At 41.3% G+C, this 20,008-nt stretch overlaps 1 protein-coding gene across 1 annotated transcript; it reads left to right on the forward strand.

Annotated features, from left to right (window-relative positions):
* Positions 1 to 7,911: 7,911 nt before the first annotated feature.
* ADH1C (alcohol dehydrogenase 1C (class I), gamma polypeptide) lies at positions 7,912 to 18,461 on the forward strand. Its single transcript, XM_080916304.1, has 9 exons — positions 7,912 to 7,984; positions 9,601 to 9,702; positions 10,062 to 10,200; positions 12,080 to 12,167; positions 12,259 to 12,478; positions 14,511 to 14,771; positions 16,477 to 16,612; positions 17,605 to 17,743; positions 18,309 to 18,461. The coding sequence occupies exons 1-9, from the start codon at positions 7,967 to 7,969 to the stop codon at positions 18,331 to 18,333; spliced, it is 1,128 nt and encodes a 375-aa protein (XP_080772430.1). The 5' UTR covers positions 7,912 to 7,966; the 3' UTR covers positions 18,334 to 18,461.
* The last annotated feature ends 1,547 nt before the right edge of the window (positions 18,462 to 20,008 follow it).

Here is a 20,008-nt window from a genome sequence, read left to right on the forward strand (position 1 = left end):
TCTGGTGCACGAAAGTTGCACTCTGTTTCAAGACTGAAGTTGGCATTTGTATATATATATCCCTAAATATAACCTGCTGACTCCATATAATGTTAATTGTAGGTATCTTTTAAGGGCTAACTTTTTTGGTATTGAATAACCAATTGGTTTGCTTTCCATTAGAAAAACTTTCTTCCCCTCTCAGCATTCTTTAGTTGGCCAGTAGTTTCTTGTGTAGGGTTTAGCCCTTCAAGGTCTTTCCCCATCTTTGTTCAGTTCATGTTTAGCCAACAATGTACATGTCTCTTTTTGCCAAATAGGAAGTCAGTTCCAAGGGAGGTCTTGGGAACTTAAACTTTACTCAACCACTATTCAAAATGGAAGTCTTATTCCGAAAAGTTTCTTATATTGGTGCAAGTGTCTCTCTTATGCTGGGGTCCATCCCAGCGGCAGCTCATGCACAGGTGCAGGACAGGCTGTTGGGTGGTCGATTCAGGACCAAGATTATTGTGGGTAACTATACAAAACAGCTCTATTCCCTTCTATCATGATTGGCACAGAACATAACTGAATATGTAATCAATCTTGGCATTAGAAAGTTTCCTAATAACCGCAGAAACATGAAAAACTTTCCTTATAATGGCAGGTTATCCAGATAACTGTTACCTAGGCCTTAACATTTCACCAGGCATCCTGATTAGAATACCAGGAAATAAGTTATATATTAGTTATGTTGGAAGCTGCATGAATGTGATCAGTGTTTCTGATTTGGATTTGAATTTTACTGTTGTTTGCCTCTGGGCCAGTTGGAATTCTCTGAGGAAATAGGAAAATGTGACCTGGTTATCTGGCTTTGGTAAACTGATAGATCTAGTCTGATAATCTACCCAAGTTTATTACCGAGGCTCAAGTGCATTTGCTTTGTCATATTTTCATAATTTTACTAAGTACACTCTGTTCACTTCAGTGCACAAGTTTAACTCTGTCTTTGGTCTTCATTTTCTTTATTAAGGTTTTAGTTAACACAAAAGACTTATATTAAATATAAACATCTCCTTTTCCAGTTTTTCTGTTTCATGTCATTGTGTTTCTAGGATTTCACCAGGGTAAACTTGATAAAAAAAAAATACCCACCTAAAGCATATTGGTATAAAATTTCAGACTAATAGACAGAACACTCTAAAAGTTTATAGGTAGAAAAAGAGGAGGAGAAAGAAAAAGTGGAGGAGGAGGAAGAAGAGAAGGAAGAGGAAGAAGAGGGTAAGGGGAAGGGTGGGTACAAAGCTAAGGAATGCATGCAGCCACAAAATCTGGGAATGGCCTCAAAAATTTTTATTGCTCAAGGCTCTGGAGAGAGGGCCACTTGCCACAAGAAAACAAATGCCTACAACTTTTAATAATTTGTTATCACACTCATAAGACAGCAACACAGTGGGTGTGCCCCAGATCCAGAGTCTGCCAGGCCTTATTGAGCCAGTCAAGGTGCCAAAAAAGACTTCTCTAGAGACAAGTCAGCAGGCTACTCGACACATCTGTCTATCCTAAAAAACAAAAATAAATAAATAAATAAATAAATAAATAAAATAAATTAAAAAAAAAAAACCCTTAGACACTGGTGATGCTTTGGGAACTAAGCAAACTTAAGCTAAATCTTTAAGGAAATATGTGATTATAGGGGAAAGTCATCGAAAATGACCAGGCTGATTGATTTACAACAGTGTTTTTAGGATTGTAATTCAGCACCCTATTGCTCAATTGGGAAATGGAAGAGCAATAGGGCTGTCCCTAAAGTCACAAATCCACCTCCTCCAAGATGGCATTAGAAATACCAAAGGGTCCCCTTGTAGATTCCTGGGTATTTCCATTGCATTAGGTTTCTACCTCTCCCAGAGGAGTAGTAAATCGAGGAGGTCGGGGAGGGACTGGGACGAGAGGAGGGAAAGAAAACTGCAGTTGGGTTGTTAATATATGAGAATACATTTCAAAAAAGAAAGAAGAAAAAGAACTGCCAAAGGGAAATCAGACTGGCAAAGGGCACATTGTACTTAGAGGTGAGAGATAAGAATCAAATAATAAGGTTCAAAGTTGACAGCCCCGGGAAAAAGCCCGAAAGAAATGAGAAATCAGAGGCTGCTGTCCATCAGTGAGAAGCCACATAAGAAAACCACGAATACAGGTCTGTGTGTGTGTGTGTGAGAGAGAGAGGGGGGGGGGGAGAGAACATTTTTAGTGACATGTGTTCAAAAGAAGCTACTACATATCAGACACCATGGACTTGCCCTAGGAATCTCTACATGAAGGCAAATGGAGGTTCCAACTTTTTAGAGCAAAGCTCTCTCACATCACTGATAGAAAGGGGAGTCCATTGGCTTCTCCTCTGGTCCTTCTAGATCTTTCCGTCTTCTCAAGTTGCAGGAGCAGCCTCGCTCTAGTGCTAGTTCAGCCACGGAGAAAAATCATCATCTTCACCTTGCCATCTGTTTACATGTGGGCGTTTGCTTCGAAGTCTGTTTCTTCCAGAGCTACTAGTGCCTCGGACCATCAACATGTTGATGTCCTCAGTAAGAAAACTCAGCAATCCAAAGTAGATTAAACCTAAAATTACCGGTATATTAGATGGCCAAAAGGTTACATGATGAATGTGCTCAGGACACCAGAAACATTATGTTCTTTGATAACAGGAAGGAAACAGAACACAATGGGATTTCCAGAGAAAGGCCATAGAAATTTGGGGTGGAGACCTTCAATGAAACACTGTAGGCTGTGGTTACCTAAAGAGCAAATCTCATATTCACACCACCAAAAACGTTGTAGCTCAGCTGCTGCTCGCCTCTCCGAGAAACCAAATCAAGGCTAGTGTCTGCAGGGAGATAAAGCGAATGACCAGCCTGGGAGATACCACGGAGAACTGGGAAAGGAGGCTCTCCCCCTCCACATACCTTCCAGTCTCTCTAGTGTTGCTTATTGGTACAACTGTTAGGGAAGTCAGATCTAAGGGAGTTTGATTCCAGAGATCTGCAGCCCCAGAAGCACAGAACATCCAGGTTACACTGGGAGAGACAAGTGAACAAGACACTTAGCATTTGTATTCATTTGGCTTCGGCTTTAATCTACACTCATCCTTCTAAGGGCCACGCTTAAGGTCTCTCTAGAGGGCTAAATGCTCCTCCTACCCTTCCATCTGGGGCCCTGTTCTCCAGCACCCACTCGCACTAGGTTTTCCTGATATCTTCACTTTGGCACAGGCCACGAACAGCCATGAAAACCTGAGCTTGGGCTATCCTGTCTGCCATTTGCTCTCTACTTTCATTCTTTCATTCTGTCTTTCATTTCCCAAAGAGACACTCCCCTTTTCTCATTCTGTCTGGTCCCCAGAATGCCATACTAAAGAATTAAAGGGTGTACTGGTTGGTTTTATGTGTTGGCTTGACAAAAGTGTCATCAGAGAGAAGGAAGCCTCAGTTGAGAAAATGCCTCCATGAGATCCAGCTGTAAGGCATTTTCTCCACTAGTGATCAGTAGGGGGCAGGGACAGCCCATGGTGGGTGGTTCCATCCCTAGGCTTGTAGTCCTGGGTTTTATAAGATACCAGGTTGAGAAAGCCATGGGGAGTAGTCAGTCCACTAAGCAGCAACCTTCCATGGCCTGTACATCAGTTCCTGCTTCCAGGTTCCTGCTGTTTGAGTTCCTGATTTCCTTTGGTGATGAACAGCAATGTGATGTGTAAGCTGAATAAACACCTTTCTCTACAACTTGCTTTTTGGTCCTGGTTTTGTAGCAGCGATAGAAACCCTGACTAAGACAAAAGGAATAATTTAAAAAGTAACCAATATCTTCAAGAATTATACTAATAAACATGAATAGATGAAGAAAGACAACTTGGGACCCGAGAGAATTCAGTGAAGAGATAGATATTCTGAAAAGAAGGAAAGGAAAAGATCAGTAAATTCAATTCTAAAAACTCAGTGAGACAGCTCAGCAGGCAGACACTTGCTTTGAAAACCTAGAAACCTATGCTCAATAGCCAGTCCCCACAGTCAGGTGGAAAACAAGAATTAGTCCTCTGGCCTCCACATGTGCACCAGAGCACTTATGTCCCATCCCTATAACAAATCATGTTTTAAAACCTCAGTTGAGAGGCTCCCCAGAACAAGCAGGAGGAAGGATATCAGGGCCTGCGGACCAACTTTATGAATCATCACATTCAGACAGTAAATATAAGAGCAAAATAAGAAATCATAACCAGAACTTCCCATATTCAGGGACAAGTTAAAATAGCCTTGAACAGTCTACAGAACACTGCCAGGCACATTAGGAGTCTAGTAGCATTCTTAACTAGAAAAGCAATTCTAAAAAATGCACAAAGACCTTGAATAACTGAAGAAAAGAACAATGCTCCAGGCACAACTGAGCTTTTTTTTTTTTTTTTAAGGTATGCCACACAACCACAGTAACAAGACAACTTGATAGTAGCACAAACCAGAAACCTAAACCAGCCAAATAGAAAGTGAGCTTGTAAATAAAACTAGGTAGGTGGTCAGTGAAGTTCCCCATGCCTTCGCTGCACAGTCTACAGAAGCTGGCTATGTGGTTAGGATTTTAATGATTATGGGAAGGGGTGTAGAATACTACAGGTCCAGAACCAGTTTATCTAGTGCTTTCTTAGTCCCTTAAGCAGCCATTTTTGCTCACCTGTGTCTGTGACATCCTTGTGACTAGTAGTAAATACTTTTGGAATGTACAGATTGACCTATCCTCTATCAGCAGATCACACCTGAAGCCTAGAGCCCCACCCCAACCCCACTTTAGCCCACCTGACTGACCTATCTACACCAATGTGTTTCACTCTTTGAAAACCATAAATACATATACAGAATTAAACATGTCCCACCTTCCTCCCTATACAACCATCAATTCGAAATGGGTCAGAGGTCTCCACATAATACCAAAAACCTTTAAAGTAGTGGAAAAAAAACCACAGAGAAACATTTGAAAATACAGACCCAGAAAAGGCCATTCTGGGTAACACACCATTCACTTAGGAACTAAATAACTTAGGAACTAAATAACGGAATAAAACAGCCTACTGATAAACTTTGGCTGGTGACTGGTGCTATAAAGTAATGGCCAATGGACATAGTGTTATACTATAAAAAAATCACCATTTATTCTTACATAATGATTTTCAAAATACACCTGTATGTTGTGATGTTATGTTTTTATGTTATTAATACTGTGGAATTTTTGTTTTTTGCACTATACTAAATGCAGTCTATCATGTTTCTGGTTTTGCACCACCTTAAGGGTGATTGTCCACATGAACCTTTGTTCCAAGATCTACAGCATAAGCCACTATTGCATGATCTGAGGAATTCTGCTCCACATCTGCTAAACATGTCGATCTTCCTGATGCTCAGGACACTGAGAACTTCTGCCTGCCTCTCCTTTTTAGCATCTCTGAGATTATTTCTGAGATCTTGAACAGCGATGTCTGTGGATAAATATTTCCAACATTCTCTTCGTGATCTTTACATCAAAATCAGGATCCAACTTGGTGGTGCCTTCTAAGCTTGTAAAAGGGAGCTCACGTTCCCTCACTGGCTGCGGCTTCAGCTTCACAGTAAAATCTTAAGCAAATTCTTGATATCTGGTATTGGGTTTGTCTAGATTAAGAACCTTATCCCAGGAAGTGGAATTTTTGCTGCTCATCCTACCTTAGCTGGAAGCAGTTGAAGGCTACTTGATTACTTACACATTCAAAAGTCTAAATATACCTTCCCTTTCCAAATACCTTTCAAGGAAATATTAGCCACAAAAAATTTGGCAAAATATTTGGCCTACACTATTCTGAATTTGAAAACAATGGTATCTGAGCTTCAGGCCGGCTGTATGTTTTTTTTTTTTTTTTTTTCTTTAAGCTTTTCAAAATATGGAGGCTACCACTGTGGTCAAGAGCTGAGTAAACTTTGGACTGCCCTCCTCCCCTGCTTTGGTGGCTAAGCACACAGAACATGTATCAGTCAGGTATGTAAAGATCCTGGAACAGCCAATTACCAATTATGGCACCTTGGAAGACAATGTGACTATACTTAATCATCTCAATCCTCTTGTTTTGCCTCAATATGTCAGAACTGGACACCAGACTCAAACTGACCACCTGTGAGACACAGTCTAGTCAAAAGACAAAATTACCACCAAAGCTCTTTCAGAGAGAAAGGGGGCAGGGTATGAATTATCTCTAGAATCCAGTTGTTTAAAATACACAGTCTATTTGATGTTTTAGTGACCTGCCTACTGTGTTTATCTTATAAAACTCTCCTTAATACCAGTTCACACACAGTTCTACTCTTGAATTCAACATCTGAGTCTTAGAAAGGGTGTTTAGAAAATCTCCATATTTCTCTAACGTCATCTGTAAAATGGGTAGAGATAACCTTCCTTGTGATGTTGCTCTTAAGATCATGTGGTAATGTAGCAAGAACTCCCTCTAGAGTTTTGGAAGCATAATAGACATTTACTAGCTTCTTGAGGATTTGTGCTTCACAAATAAGCGACTAGATCATTAAAATTTCTAATGACTTTTGATATTCAACAGTGCACATCATTACTGTCTGAACACAGTAATCCAATGAGTCTTTCAAAGGTGTTGGACTTAGAGGACCCCTGGTTTCTACCGAGACCATTGAAAACAAAGATGGGTGGGCAAGGGCACAACCATTCCCTGGAAGAGGTGTCTGATTAGATCATGTGGCTTCCAGTTGACTCTCTACACGTACATCCTTAAAACTGAACATAGACAACATTATCGTTTCATTGACAGCCCTTGAGAAGTATACATTGTATGCTATGTAAATGCTTTGACCATCTATGTTTAATTAGGAGTGGTATGTACTCTGGCTCACTGCCTTTGGTAGAAGACTTGATATTCAATAAAACTCAAATGTGAGTTCTTGTTCTCAAGTTCATGACATTGAACAAAGGACAGTGGAAATGTCTTAGGTGACTTTTTGTCCCATTTTCCCCAGTCATTCTTTAGACTAATTCAAGTATATGCTCTCCCCACACCTTCTCTGTCTCCAGTCACCCTTTGTCTCACAGCATTTACACGTATACCTGCATACCTTTCGCCTCCCGGTGTGTTGTGAGCTTATATCTCCAGGGATGGTGATACAGTTCATTGAGTTGCCTCCCACACATGTGCCTCCAGAATAAGCAATGTGCCTATTGATTTATTTTGTCACCATGGTCTTTGAAATGACACTCTTACCCATCTCTGTCTTACAGAGAAGGAAGCTGTAGCAAAGAGCAGTTAGACAGGTCCAGTTTCTCTCAGCAAGAAGAAACAGGGCATGTTATAACCACTAACTCTTGGCAGGTGTGGAGTTCGTCTTTTACTCATGACTGCCACCCTTGGGCCAGCTCCATGCTCTCCACTGGCTCTCAGTAAGTAGTGTGTGTGCAGTTGTGTGTGCTGCAGAAACCCCAGGGGCCCCAGCACCTTGCTGTGACTGAAGGTGTGTTTCTGCTTTGGAGAATGAAACCTTCTTTCCCTGAAGCTGTCTGTCCTCTCCATTAGTCCTGCCTCCTTGTCTGTCTGTCTCTCCTCTTTACTACGCACCCTGTGGACTGTAAGTTGCATGTTTGCTCTGGAGGCAAAAGAAAACACTGCTCTCAACTGAGTGAGGGCAGCTGAGAAGGGGGAAGGGTGGGCCGAGAGACCTGAGAGACAGGGAGACAAACGAGAAACAAAATATGCCCAACAGCACATCCCTAGAGCAAGCTTTCCTTGACAGGCCAGTGTCCTTTGTTTTAACTTAACTTACAGTGAGAATAAATGGTGGGTGTGTCCTAAAGGGCCAGATCACGTGTGGGATCAGCTGACACCCCAGCAAACAAAATATGTGTGCAACTTTGGCACGGTTCACTGCAGGAGGAAAGAAGCTTACAAGGACCCATCAATTTCTTGCCTGCAGCAAGGACAGACAGCATGAGCACAGCCGGAAAAGTAAGAAAAATACCTCACTGTTGGAAGTATATTCTCATTACTGTGTGAAGAGATGCAGGGTCCTAACCTAGAAATAACAGGCCCTGAGACGCCATAGTGCAGAAGGCACGCTGGGTTACTGTGAAGCCCGGCTGCGACTAAATATCTTTAACAAGAGGCTATAGAATCTAGGATTGCAGATGTCTTCATTTCCTCATTTACTCTGCAGGACACGGAACGCATTCCAAGTCAATGGTGGCTGCTTTGCAAATAGAAAGTTTTTAAAAAGGTCTTTTATCGAAAGCCTGTATTTATCTTAAGATACCACGGATTTGTTATTCTTTGTAATCGTATTTTATTCTGGACACAGAAAAGTCAAATCTGACAAGTTTCATATGAGGAATTTGATTCAGGGAACTTCGTGCTGTCCCTGTAGCCTTTAGATAAAATTTATGATAAGAGATAAGTTGATTTGAAAGCATTAGAGTCATTCACAGTATGATTATGTTACCATGTAAATTGTGATCTTGAAGGGGCCCATTATGGCACAACTCATGGTTTTCTACAGAAATTCCATAAACAGTCTCTTTTCTGATTAAAAAAAAAAAATCTTCCAGACTTTATGGAAAATTAAATCGACTAAAAACGGAATCGGTGGTTATCACTAAGAGTACACACATATGGTACTGGGCTATCCATAAAAATCACACTCGCTTGTTCAGTCTGTTTCTGGTACCACAAGACGGTACATTCATTCAGTATAAATAATTGATTCATGCTATCTAATTGCTTAATTACATAACCCGGTTTCTGATGGCACAGAGGCTATTTTAGGAGTGGGTCAAAAGTCTAACAGCTCATAGTGAGAACTGGGCATCTAGAATTGCAGAGGTTCCTGGGTACACTGGGTATACTGTGTGATAAGATTTCTTATTTTTATTCCAATTTGCTTTACGCTGGTTATGTATAGTACGGCATATTACATTTCAAAGAAAAGTAGTTAGGAAAGAAGTTAGACTGGAAGTTCTCACTGAAAAAGTGAAAAACAAAATAGTGAATTCATACAGCAAAAGTATAAAACCAACCATATCAATCAAACAAGAATTGAGAGAACAAAGAAACCAGAATCTTAGGTACAGGGATCAGTAATAGAGTGTTTATGTTTATCCTGTCTAGAACAGCAAACTAATAATGTATCCAGGTATGGCAGAACATCCTTGAAATCCTGGGACTAGGAAAGCCAAGACAGAATGGTCCCTAGCTTAAGGCCATCCTGGGCTGCTTGTTAGAATATTTGTCTCAGAAACCCAAAGCCTGGGGACTCACTCTGATAGAGCACTTGCCTAGAACACACAAAGTTCTGGGTTCTGTCCTCAGTGCCTGGAAAAATAATTTTAATTTAAAATGAAATATATACCCCCAAATTGCACTTGAACTACCCTTTTGAGAAAAGTCCCAGTGACATCAAACAAACAAGCAAGCAGTCAAAATCCAGTGCTGCGTAGCTTGACCCCCTGGGCACTTCAACTAGGTGCACTGCAGTTACACGCTTTTTCCTGACCTTGGGTTAAGGCGCCACACATTTTAAACGGTATTTTAACTCTTTGTAAATCAAAAATGTCTGTTTCACCTTCTAGGTGATCAAATGCAAAGCTGCCGTGTTGTGGGAACATCACAAGCCCTTCTCGATCGAGGACATAGAAGTCGCACCCCCCAAGGCCCATGAAGTTCGCATTAAGGTGACACCATGTTTCAACTTCTGTAAAGTCAGGTTTGAAAACCCTTCATAGCCACAACCAAGAAGCCGTTAATAGCTCCTTTCATGTGCTTAACTAACTTGCTGCTAAGGCAAGCTATTCATATCAAATATTTCAGGGCCACCTACTTCACAGGATTTATAATTGACCCTTAAGCCGTTTGATTGAGAAAAGGTAGATGAAAACACTGGAGAGTCTTGGACATAAATGAAATCTTTGGAGTTTGGAAGCAATAGGGATTGTCAGCAAACTCCTCAGAAGCACGACTGTAGGGGAAAATAGGTGTGTGAAACCTCCACAGTCAGAGATTCGGTTAACTAAACTTTATCTTTAATCCACAGATGGTGGCCACCGGGGTCTGCCGCTCAGACGATCACGTGGTTAGTGGAACCCTGGTCACACCGCTTCCTGCAGTTCTAGGCCACGAGGGAGCCGGCATTGTAGAGAGCATTGGAGAAGGGGTGACTTGTGTGAAACCAGGTACAGAACTCACCCTCAGGGCCTGTGTTTTGGTTCTAATCTCAACAGCACCCCTCTCAGGAGAGGAAGTGGGAAACGGAAAAGCTCGCGTAAAATCACAATTGGCCAGGCAACAGAAGGCTTCCTCCACCCCTTCCTTTTGGCATGTCTCAGTCGCGTTACATCCAAGCGTGCCTTTTCTCTCTCAACATCTGTTTGTCTCCTAGATATCAGGCATCAAGTCAGCCGTCTCCTATATGAAAATCAGGAAGCATGGTGCCCGTAAAGGTGGAGTTTATAATCTGTTCTAGTGTCCCCGAGCACTGTGGACTGTCAAGACCCAGACAGTCCTACAGGGCAAAGACAGCAGGTCTATGTCCTAAGTGTCCACATGTACGGAAGCTGTTCTGTGCTGAGTGCCGAGTGTGAGGGCTTGCCTTCCTTGCAGGACGCCTGCCATAGGTTTAACCACACACCATCAACAGGATGGCTTCTTCTTCTCCTATATAGGCTCCTTCTTTACGATTATAGAGAATATAAAATATAAGAGTTTCGGAGGAAAAGCATAGCCAAAGGCCTTCAAACACAAAGACCTTCTTATTTTTATTAATTGTAGCTGTAAGTGGTAGGTTTCACAGTACTTATTCCTTTATGCATGGTTTTACTTTGTTTTCAGAGGTAAAGAGTGGGGGGGGGGTTCTGTGATGTCATCCCACAATAATTTTATCTATGATATATAATGCCCAACACCCCCCCTTTTTTTTTGGTCCAATAACACAGGTAGCACACATAATTTAAAAACAAAAATTCGGTTCATCTTCAAAAAGATCGCTTTAGCCAGTACAGTCAGACTTCTCTTCTGATGACTAAACCGCAGGGGAAAAAATAGGAAAAGAACCGGTCTGGTTCGAGTTCAGCATTTCTTGTTTCTTTAGGTTGGAAAAACTAGCAGTAGAATGTCACTTTTACTCTTCAGGTTGCTTTTTCTATAGCAGAAAAAAATATGCTAATTATCTTTAAAAAAAAAAAAAAAACAGAAGCCTCTTTTAATTTCCTAGAGAAAATATTTAATTTATTGTTAAAGAACTGAGGTTCCTAAAGCAATTTTCAGCTTGCCGCGTTTTTATTATGCTTCCTCAAAAAAATAAGATTTTTTTTTTTTAAAGCATTTATTTCATAAAAGGAGAAGCACAGTCACTTTGAAAAGCCAAAAACTGGACCATGGAGAAATGACTTAGTGGCTCAGGGCACATCCTGTTCTGGAACACACAACTGGGTCATTCACAACCTGAAACTCCAGCTCCAGGAGACCCAACGCCCTCTGCTGGCTTCCAAGGGTACACACACACACAAATGGCGTTCACACACGGATACTCTCACACGAACATTAAAAGAAAACTTAAAGGGCAAAAGTTAGCTATCAAAATTCTCACTTTAATTTGATCCTATGATCAAGTCTAATTTGTTTTATTTTTATAAAATACTGCCCATGTAGGGTCTTTAATCTTAGTTTTATTGTAGCTATTGTATCCGTTCTCTCCAAAATCTAACAGGAAGCTAGGAACTCATTTAAAACTAGAGTATATATTTCCTCGCAACAAGCATATCCAAGTTTGATGAGCATACATACAAAGCTCCCAAGAGAAACTGAGGCACACAACAAAAGTTACCTGCTGATGGGTGGAAATGGCTGGTTTCACGTTCTCCTTCTCTCTTCGGAATCTCCAGGCACTTTAAATGCAACTGACGAACAAGGCTGGAAGGCAGCAGTGTCAGCTGACGTGTGGTCGGGTCTATCTCTGGAGACTTTCAAAGACACGTGTCTCTTAGTGTAAGCTTCAGGTTGTTGCTTCCTGGTTTCTGGACGGACATTTAAGTCATTTTGTTTTCCTTCATCCAGGCGATAAAGTCATCCCTCTCTTCAGCCCCCAGTGTGGAAAGTGCAGGATTTGCAAGCACCCAGAAAGCAACTTTTGTAATCAAAATGAGTAAGTTTCTTATTGTCTTCTTGCACAGTTGGGTGGCACACTGGTTCTACTCTGTCTCACTTCCTTTGTGTGCCTGTGTTTCCCCCACCAGTCTGACAAAGCCTCAGGGGACTTTGCTGGATGGCACCAGCAGGTTCTCCTGCAGGGGAAAGCCCATCCACAACTTCATCAGCACCAGCACCTTCTCCCAGTACACTGTGGTAGATGACATAGCAGTGGCCAAAATCGATGGGGCTTCACCACTGGACAAAGTCTGTCTCATCGGCTGTGGGTTCTCTACAGGTTATGGCTCTGCCGTTAAAGTCGCCAAGGTAGGATGGACGGTGACCCATGGAACAAGCTAAGCATATATTCTTGGTACCAAAAGGGAAGATATTGCTCCTGAGCAGCAGAGTATTTTTGTAGAAGGAAAATGAGCCTCCCCAGCCCCAGTGGTTGTCTTCTTTGGTTATGGCGTTGCAAACAAACCTAATATTCATGATGTCAGAGGCCTTTCCCTAGAGTTTCTGACAAGTCTGCACAGTGGCCTGCTCTTCCTTACCTCCTGCTAGAAGCAGCGCAAGGTTAGCTAAACTCTTTGTGTGATGTAGTATTTCCCAAGCAAGTGTGTTAAGTCCTTTAAGACATCAATGTCTTACTCTAGGTTTCTCCTACCTTATTTCATAGATTTATGGTGTTAGATTAAATAACCCCAGACGGAACTGGAAATTTTAAAAAATTACCTTTTTTTTTAAAGATGAAAATGAAGCTGATTCTGAATTAAGAAAAAGTAAATATTTTATATATTATGTATACATATATGCATATATACATAGAGAAGATGTTATATTCTATATTTCTATATGACTACCAAGTTTTAAAGCTGGGAACTCATGTAGTCACTTATTCTATAGTTGAAGACAAACTTCACGAATCAGTCATGACGGGTTCTGTTAGGTTCTGAAGTAGCCAAAGCAATCAGTTTGTTTCCTCCCAGCCTCATTTATCTGTAGCATGGCCACCCACTGAGTGTATCCCAGAAGGCACAAGAGAACTTAAGCAAGCACTGATTACATTGCAGACTTCATCACTGCATCTTCTCCCAACCAAAACACACGAACACACAAACACACACACACACACACACACACACACACACACGAAGTGGTACATTTTAGGTATTTAACAGTAATTTTATAAATAATTTCCTGCCCAAGTGTTCCTTTCCAATAGTTATCTGTCATTTTATGAAAACTAGGATACAGAAAGCTAAAGTTATTCATCTAAATCTTTACTGCGAGCTACTAGGGAAAGAAAGACTAGAACTTCTCTCAAGTTATCTGCTGCATCTGAAACTAGATGGTATACTGGCCGTCCCTTCATCACAATTGCAGCCCTTGCATTTTTCTAGGCCGGTTGGAGAGTACTGATGACTCCCAGAGCATTTAAAAACATTTGGTGGATGAATAACAAGACACCACTAGGGAAAATGACAGTGGGGGTCTGGGGCACAGATGGTTGCCTCAATTAAATAGACCTAAGCCGATTACAGAAATGAGGATCCTGCTTTTCCCATTCTCCTGGCTTTAGACCGAATCCGAATCGCAGTGAGTGCTTTGTGGAGTTGTTTGTCTCAGCTGGTGGGCCTCATACAAAGCCAAGGGTACTTTGTTATCATAGACTTTAATTAATCATTACTTGGCTTTTGTTGAAGTATTTATCACTTGCTTCTTTAAATATTCAGGCATAAGGCACACCAGAGATTATATTGGCCACATGTCCTAAAGTTTCCTGTCCATTTTTATGTTTCTTTAAGTCAGGCATGACTTCTGGATGTTTCTCAACCAATTTCTCTCAGTACCCTGGTTGTGACTACTGAAAGTTAGTGAACCAAGAAAGGAGTTCATGATTGAAGGGCAGTTGGGTTACTTTTTAGTCTCCTGGAGTAAACTTGACCACTTGTTTCATTTATTCAAATAGGTTATGTGCATGTGTAATATGTTACTGTAAAACTCTCAAAGGCAAAAGTCATTCCTCTGTAGAACTCAAAGATCATCCAGTACAGCTGGTCTCAACTTGAGTGTTCCCCCATTGGAATAAGAATGAGGTTTCATTTGCCGTGGTTTCAATTTAATGGGTAGAAGCTGTTACTGAACCCTGAGATTAAACAAAGAAATCTCCTGATATATCTAATATAGCAAATTTTGAGAACCTATGATGTACTCTTTGGGCAGTCATAACCAGGTTTGCCAACTGATGGAGTGAAGCAGCCATGATCAAGGACAAAGCAAGGCAGTTTGTACAGTGTGGAACACTTCCTAACAGTCCCCATTCAGTCTACTTTCAAATTTTCTGAAAATACAGGTGACCCCGGGTTCCACCTGTGCCGTGTTTGGCCTTGGAGGTGTTGGTCTGTCTGTCATCATTGGCTGTAAGGTAGCAGGAGCAGCCAGGATCATTGCTGTGGACATCAACAAAGACAAGTTTGCGAAGGCCAAAGAGCTGGGTGCCACTGAGTGCATTAACCCTCAAGACTACAGCAAACCTATCCACGAAGTTCTCCAAGAAATGACTGGTGGTGGGGTGGACTTTTCGTTTGAAGTCATTGGCCGTCTTGACACCATGGTATGTACTGTGGCACACTTTGAGATCTGTCCCGCCCATCTAGAATGCTCTAGATACCCAAACAGGAATCTCGTGCAGAAAGCTACTGAGATCTTCTGTTTCCTGCTCAGATTGCTTAATTCACTGTAAGGATAAACCTTTCACTTTGTCAGCTCTACAAACGTGTCTCGAGTAATATTCCTCCTTTCATGCAGGAAAGCTTCTCATTGGAACACTAAATTAACCTACTGATTTCCCGTAAAAAACAATTCACCAAGAGATCTAGATACACATTCTGATCCTAAATGGATAAATATGTTTTTCTTCCCCATTCCTAATATTATTTAATATTTAGAATTAAATATTCTGTAAAGCATTTTTTAAAAGTATCATCATATGGCCAAAAGGAATGATAAAAAATTTGGGACCAAGGGTTATTTTATTAACATACGATATGTAGAAGGAAGTCTCTGATTTTGTTCTTATTGCGGAGACAAGCTCCTAGATCTAGGTGTTATAGTAAATACCTTTTAGAAAAATAATAAACGGATTCCTGCACACCTCCTAAAGTTAAAAGATACATTTTATAGGATTGTTTATGACCAATACAATATAGTGCCACCTGCCGTGTGGTAAGTGCCCATGAAGCCCAGCTGAGGAGAATGATAAACGCTAAGGTCAAGCTTAGAGCTCATGTGTTTGGGGAATAGAAATGATATTCAAGTAGTTGCAAATGGCATCCTTGGCTAAGGAATAGTTCTCCAGTTAATCCTCACCTAACCAAAGACCTCTAGAACTTTACTGAGAAGTGTCCCCAGAGACCTAAAATGTTACCATTATCTATTGGGGTTCTTCCCAAAGTCTTGGCAGAGTTGGTGACAGAGAATGGGTATGGTGCCCTGAGAGTGATTTGTTTATTTATTTTATCGTTAAACTGTGACAAAAAGCCATGGATGGTAGAAGATACAAGAGCCTAGCGCCCCTCTCTGCACGGAGAGCCCTTCCACGCTCAGGCTTCCTACCCTTTCCAGGACCACATCTTGTCTGGGGCTCACTGGCGGTTTTCAGCATTTGCTCATCTTAAGCTGGGTTGTCAATTGACTTGAAGATCCGAAAGTCTGATAACCACACGTTCTAAGGACATCTGGTTTCTAAACATCATATTGTAAAATCAAAAGGTCTATCATGTATTATCTTCAAGGATTCCAGATGAGTTTTACTATAGAATGTGTTTTAAACAAAATAAAGAAAACCACCCATTGAAGGCAAAACTTCCTGGATGTCTACAGCTATATAATAATGTAGAACTATTGTAGAACTACTTAAAACACACCCATTCTTGATGTAAGCACCAGAGGAGAGACTCAATTAAAAGAGAATTTGACACATGGTCAAGAGATAACCTTTGATGATGTCATTAGTATATCTTCTTCCCCATAAAGTTTTTGGCTCAGAGTTAAAAATTGTCCTTACTGGACAAATGAAAAGTGAATTAACTAGTTCATACAGAGTTATGCAATGGGAAAACAATATTGTCCTTTAAGAACCAGTCTTTACATGCTTATGACACTTGCTCCTTTAAGAAAAAATTAAACACAGAAAAATTAATTCATTCACTCTTTCATTTTAAAAAAATCTTCAGTCGATTTCTTTGTATTGCCTGAGACGGCATGGTGAGGAGAGACCACACAAAAGAATCCCCTTTAACTATTAATTTCTATTCCAGAATTCTGCCTTGTTAAGCTGCCATGCCGCGTGTGGTGTGAGTGTCATTGTAGGGGTGCCTCCTAATGCCCAGAGCCTCTCTGTGAACCCCATGTTGCTGTTGCTGGGGCGCACCTGGAAAGGAGCAATATTTGGTGGTATGTATTTATAGCTAAAGATCAAATTCTGCATCTGTTCATATATGTCAAAGTGGGCGTGTGTACATGTACGTGGAGCCCAGAGAACATTTGACGTCATTACTCGGGAATCTATCTGCCTTGTTCTTTGAGGCAGGATGTCACAGTGGTCCACAGCTCACTAACAGGCCAACCTTGCTGGCTGGAATCCACTGGTTTCCTTTCTCCAGAGCTGGAATTATGAGCCACCCCCCCCCCAACCAAATCAGCTGCTTGTTTGGTTGATTGGTTGGTGTTTTGTTTTTGTTATTCTGAAGATCAAACTCACATGGAAGAACTTTATTGACTGAGCCATCTCCTTAGCAATTGACGATCAAATTCTTATTTCAGAATACTTTCCCTTTTGTAACAAGAAAGGTCAGATTTTTAGAAGGCAAAACAATTTAAAAGCTTGAAAATTACTGTTCTCTTTAACAAGAACTAATGCAGGAAATCCTAGGATAAGTTTCCCTTGTGTCCCCATAAACTAGTCAGGGATTTTTCTGGCTCTGTCTACTTGTGTCATCGTGAGACCCCCAAAATGCCTCACAGGACACAGGAAATCTAAATCATGCCTACACACATTTCCTAAGTTTGAACAGCTCCCTTACTTTGAGTACAAATATCTGCAATACAATTTCTCTAGGAAAGAACAGATAAACCACCTTCACTAGGTAGAGGCCTTGGCTTATCAGGGTGGCATACTCTACAATGTTAATGAAGCAGAATGTTTTTGAGCTTCTGTGTCTGTGGCTGAGATGGCAGCCTGCAGAACACTGTAATTTCGGGAACGTTAGTTTCCCTAGAAAGTCCTGTCTTGCTTGCCCCGCCCCCTGTCCTGCTTGCCCCGCCCCCTGTCCTGCTTGCCCCGCCCCCTGTCTTGCTTGCCCCCCCACACACCTTGCTTGCCCCCCCCCCACCTTGCTTGCCCCTTCCCCGGGCCGGAACTCATGGAGATGCTGCTTTCTTTTCAGGGTTTAAGAGTAAAGATTCTGTCCCTAAACTTGTGACTGATTTCATGGCGAAGAAGTTCCCGTTGGACCCGTTAGTTACCCATGTCTTGCCTTTTGAAAAAATAAATGAAGCATTTGACCTGCTCCGTGCTGGAAAGAGGTAAGCTTTGAGATTGTTTTGATGACAGAGGAAATGGCTAACAGAAAATGAAGGAGAAGTGGGGTCAGACCATAAACAGGGTGCCTGGCTTCTGTCACAGGTATATGGCCTAGGGCAGTTTGCAAACCTAAACTTTAGTTTTCACAGTTCTGAAGAAACTAACAAAATGTGATAATCCACCTTGTAGCGTTGTTGTTTAGGATGAAGTTTAAATGAGATACTAATGCCTAAGATGCTTCTATAAAGTACATGTCAAACAGCAACAAGGAAAGGCCTGTTACTGCCCATCATTACACTTCTTACACAAGGGATACAGGCTTTCTATGCTATTCAAGAATGCTAAATCAGAGTTGAAATGGCAGCCACATTAGGATGTTTCATGTGAGCCTAGAGCAGGAGAGAGGGCAAGAGAAATCAGAAAGGTAGATTGCTTGGTTACCGACTTGACCTCGGACATGGAACCTGGCTAGATTTTCTCGGAGACATTTAACACATGCATTACTCACTCCTATGGGGAATGTGGGTTGTGGAATGTGAAAACAGCATCTCCTATTTTGTCTTTCAGCATCCGTACCGTCCTGACGTTCTGAGACCACATGGATGCCTTCCATTGCACCCGTTTCTGACTCCTTCACCCCACTGAACCAAGCACCAGCCACATCACAACCTTAATCTTGTTCTTTAGAGATGCTGCCAATAAAGTACTTGTGTAAGCTTTCCACAAGAAACTGAATTTTTGGGCCTTGGAGAGATAGCTCAGAGGTTAAGAGCACTGACTGCTCTTCCAGAGTTCCTGAGTTCAATTCCCAGAAACCACATGGTAGTTCACAGCCATCCATAATGAGATTTGGTGCCCTCTTCTGATCCGAAGGCATACATGCAGGCAGAACACTGTATACATAATAAATAAATCTTTAAAAAAAAAAAAAACCTGAATTTTCTATAAAACCTGTTTTAACCACATTTAAAATCCTATCTAGAGTTATCACACCTCAGCTGGAGAATTGTAAGGTACCAAACCATCCATCCTTCTTATCTGATTGACTTAGATCATCTTTCCTACTGGGGACAGTGTGTTTTGTTGACATCTTGCATTCTTTTCTCTTTGGAATCTCAGTCACTGACATTGAGTGGAGCAGATAGATCTTCCTACTTCAGTGCACATGAAATAACCACACTTTCTAGCCACACTCTTTCCACACGAGTGTGCGGTAAACCCACAGCATGCCAATGGACAGAGCTGGGACAGAAGCTGGAGGGAGAAGTTCTGTCTCAGCAACTAAAAGGAAACATCGCACACGGCCACTCTGCCTTCATGCTCTACTGTGGAAAACGAATATATAATTATTTCCTTCAATAAAAGCTAGTCTGAAATATAATGACTCAACCCCATTCAGAAATAGTACAGTGGGGTGGGGGAGAAGAGCAATGGGCTAGGAGTTGTGCTCCTGGTGTTTAATGGGCAGCAGTTATGAGGACATGACTCCAGAGTTGGAGAAAAGAAACACTGACATTTGATAATTTCTTACTTCCACTGAGCAATCATTCTGTTACCCCCATGCTATCACGGCCATTACTGAGAATTCCCTTTAAATATTAAAGAAACAGCATTATCCAGGTCCATTAAACACCGTCAAATATCTAACAATATTCAAGAAGTGTGTCATTGCATTTTAAAGGAGAAAGAAAATGGTGAGTTAAATATAATAGTAAAATAGAGGTAGTTTAGCTAGGGTTAAATACTCCTCAGAGATGTGTGTGCACTTGTATAAACAAGTACGTGGACTTGAGATGCATGTGCACCTGCATGAACAGGTATGTAGACTTGAAATACATGTGTATATGTATGAACAGGCATGTGGATTTGACTTGCTTATTCTATTTACCCTGGACTCAGGATCAGAAAAGTCTTTGTGGCTCTGCTATAATTATGAAGAGAGTCCAGGAGTTTCTCAATACCTCACAAGACTGAGTCAGAGCAAACTTAATTAGAGAGAAAGAACTGGTTTCTGCCCCTTATCCTGCTCCCTCAATTATCCAGTGTGGCAGTAACTTCATATGGTAACTTCATAACCTGCAAAGCAGGTCAGACAAATCACCAGATAATCATGTGTGTGTGTGTGTGTGTGTGTGTGTGTGTGTGTGTGTGTGTGTGTGTGCATGTGAAGTCAGAGGTCAACCCTGAATATCCTCATTCACCAATCCATGAGCCCTACATCTACGTCACTCCCACAAATCCCTTACAATCTCTCCTCCTAAAATCAT

Source organism: Micromys minutus (genome assembly GCF_963924665.1).
Source record: "Micromys minutus genome assembly, chromosome: 4".
Taxonomy (NCBI): Eukaryota; Metazoa; Chordata; class Mammalia; order Rodentia; family Muridae; genus Micromys; species Micromys minutus.

What these genes read in the sequence shown, in the direction of transcription:
- ADH1C (XM_080916304.1), top strand. An exon ending in GGTGACTTGTGTGAAACCAG is followed by an intron (nt 10,201 to 12,079) that starts GTACAGAACTCA and finishes TCCTTCATCCAG; the next exon opens with GCGATAAAGTCATCCCTCTC. An exon ending in CTGCCGTTAAAGTCGCCAAG is followed by an intron (nt 12,479 to 14,510) that starts GTAGGATGGACG and finishes CTGAAAATACAG; the next exon opens with GTGACCCCGGGTTCCACCTG.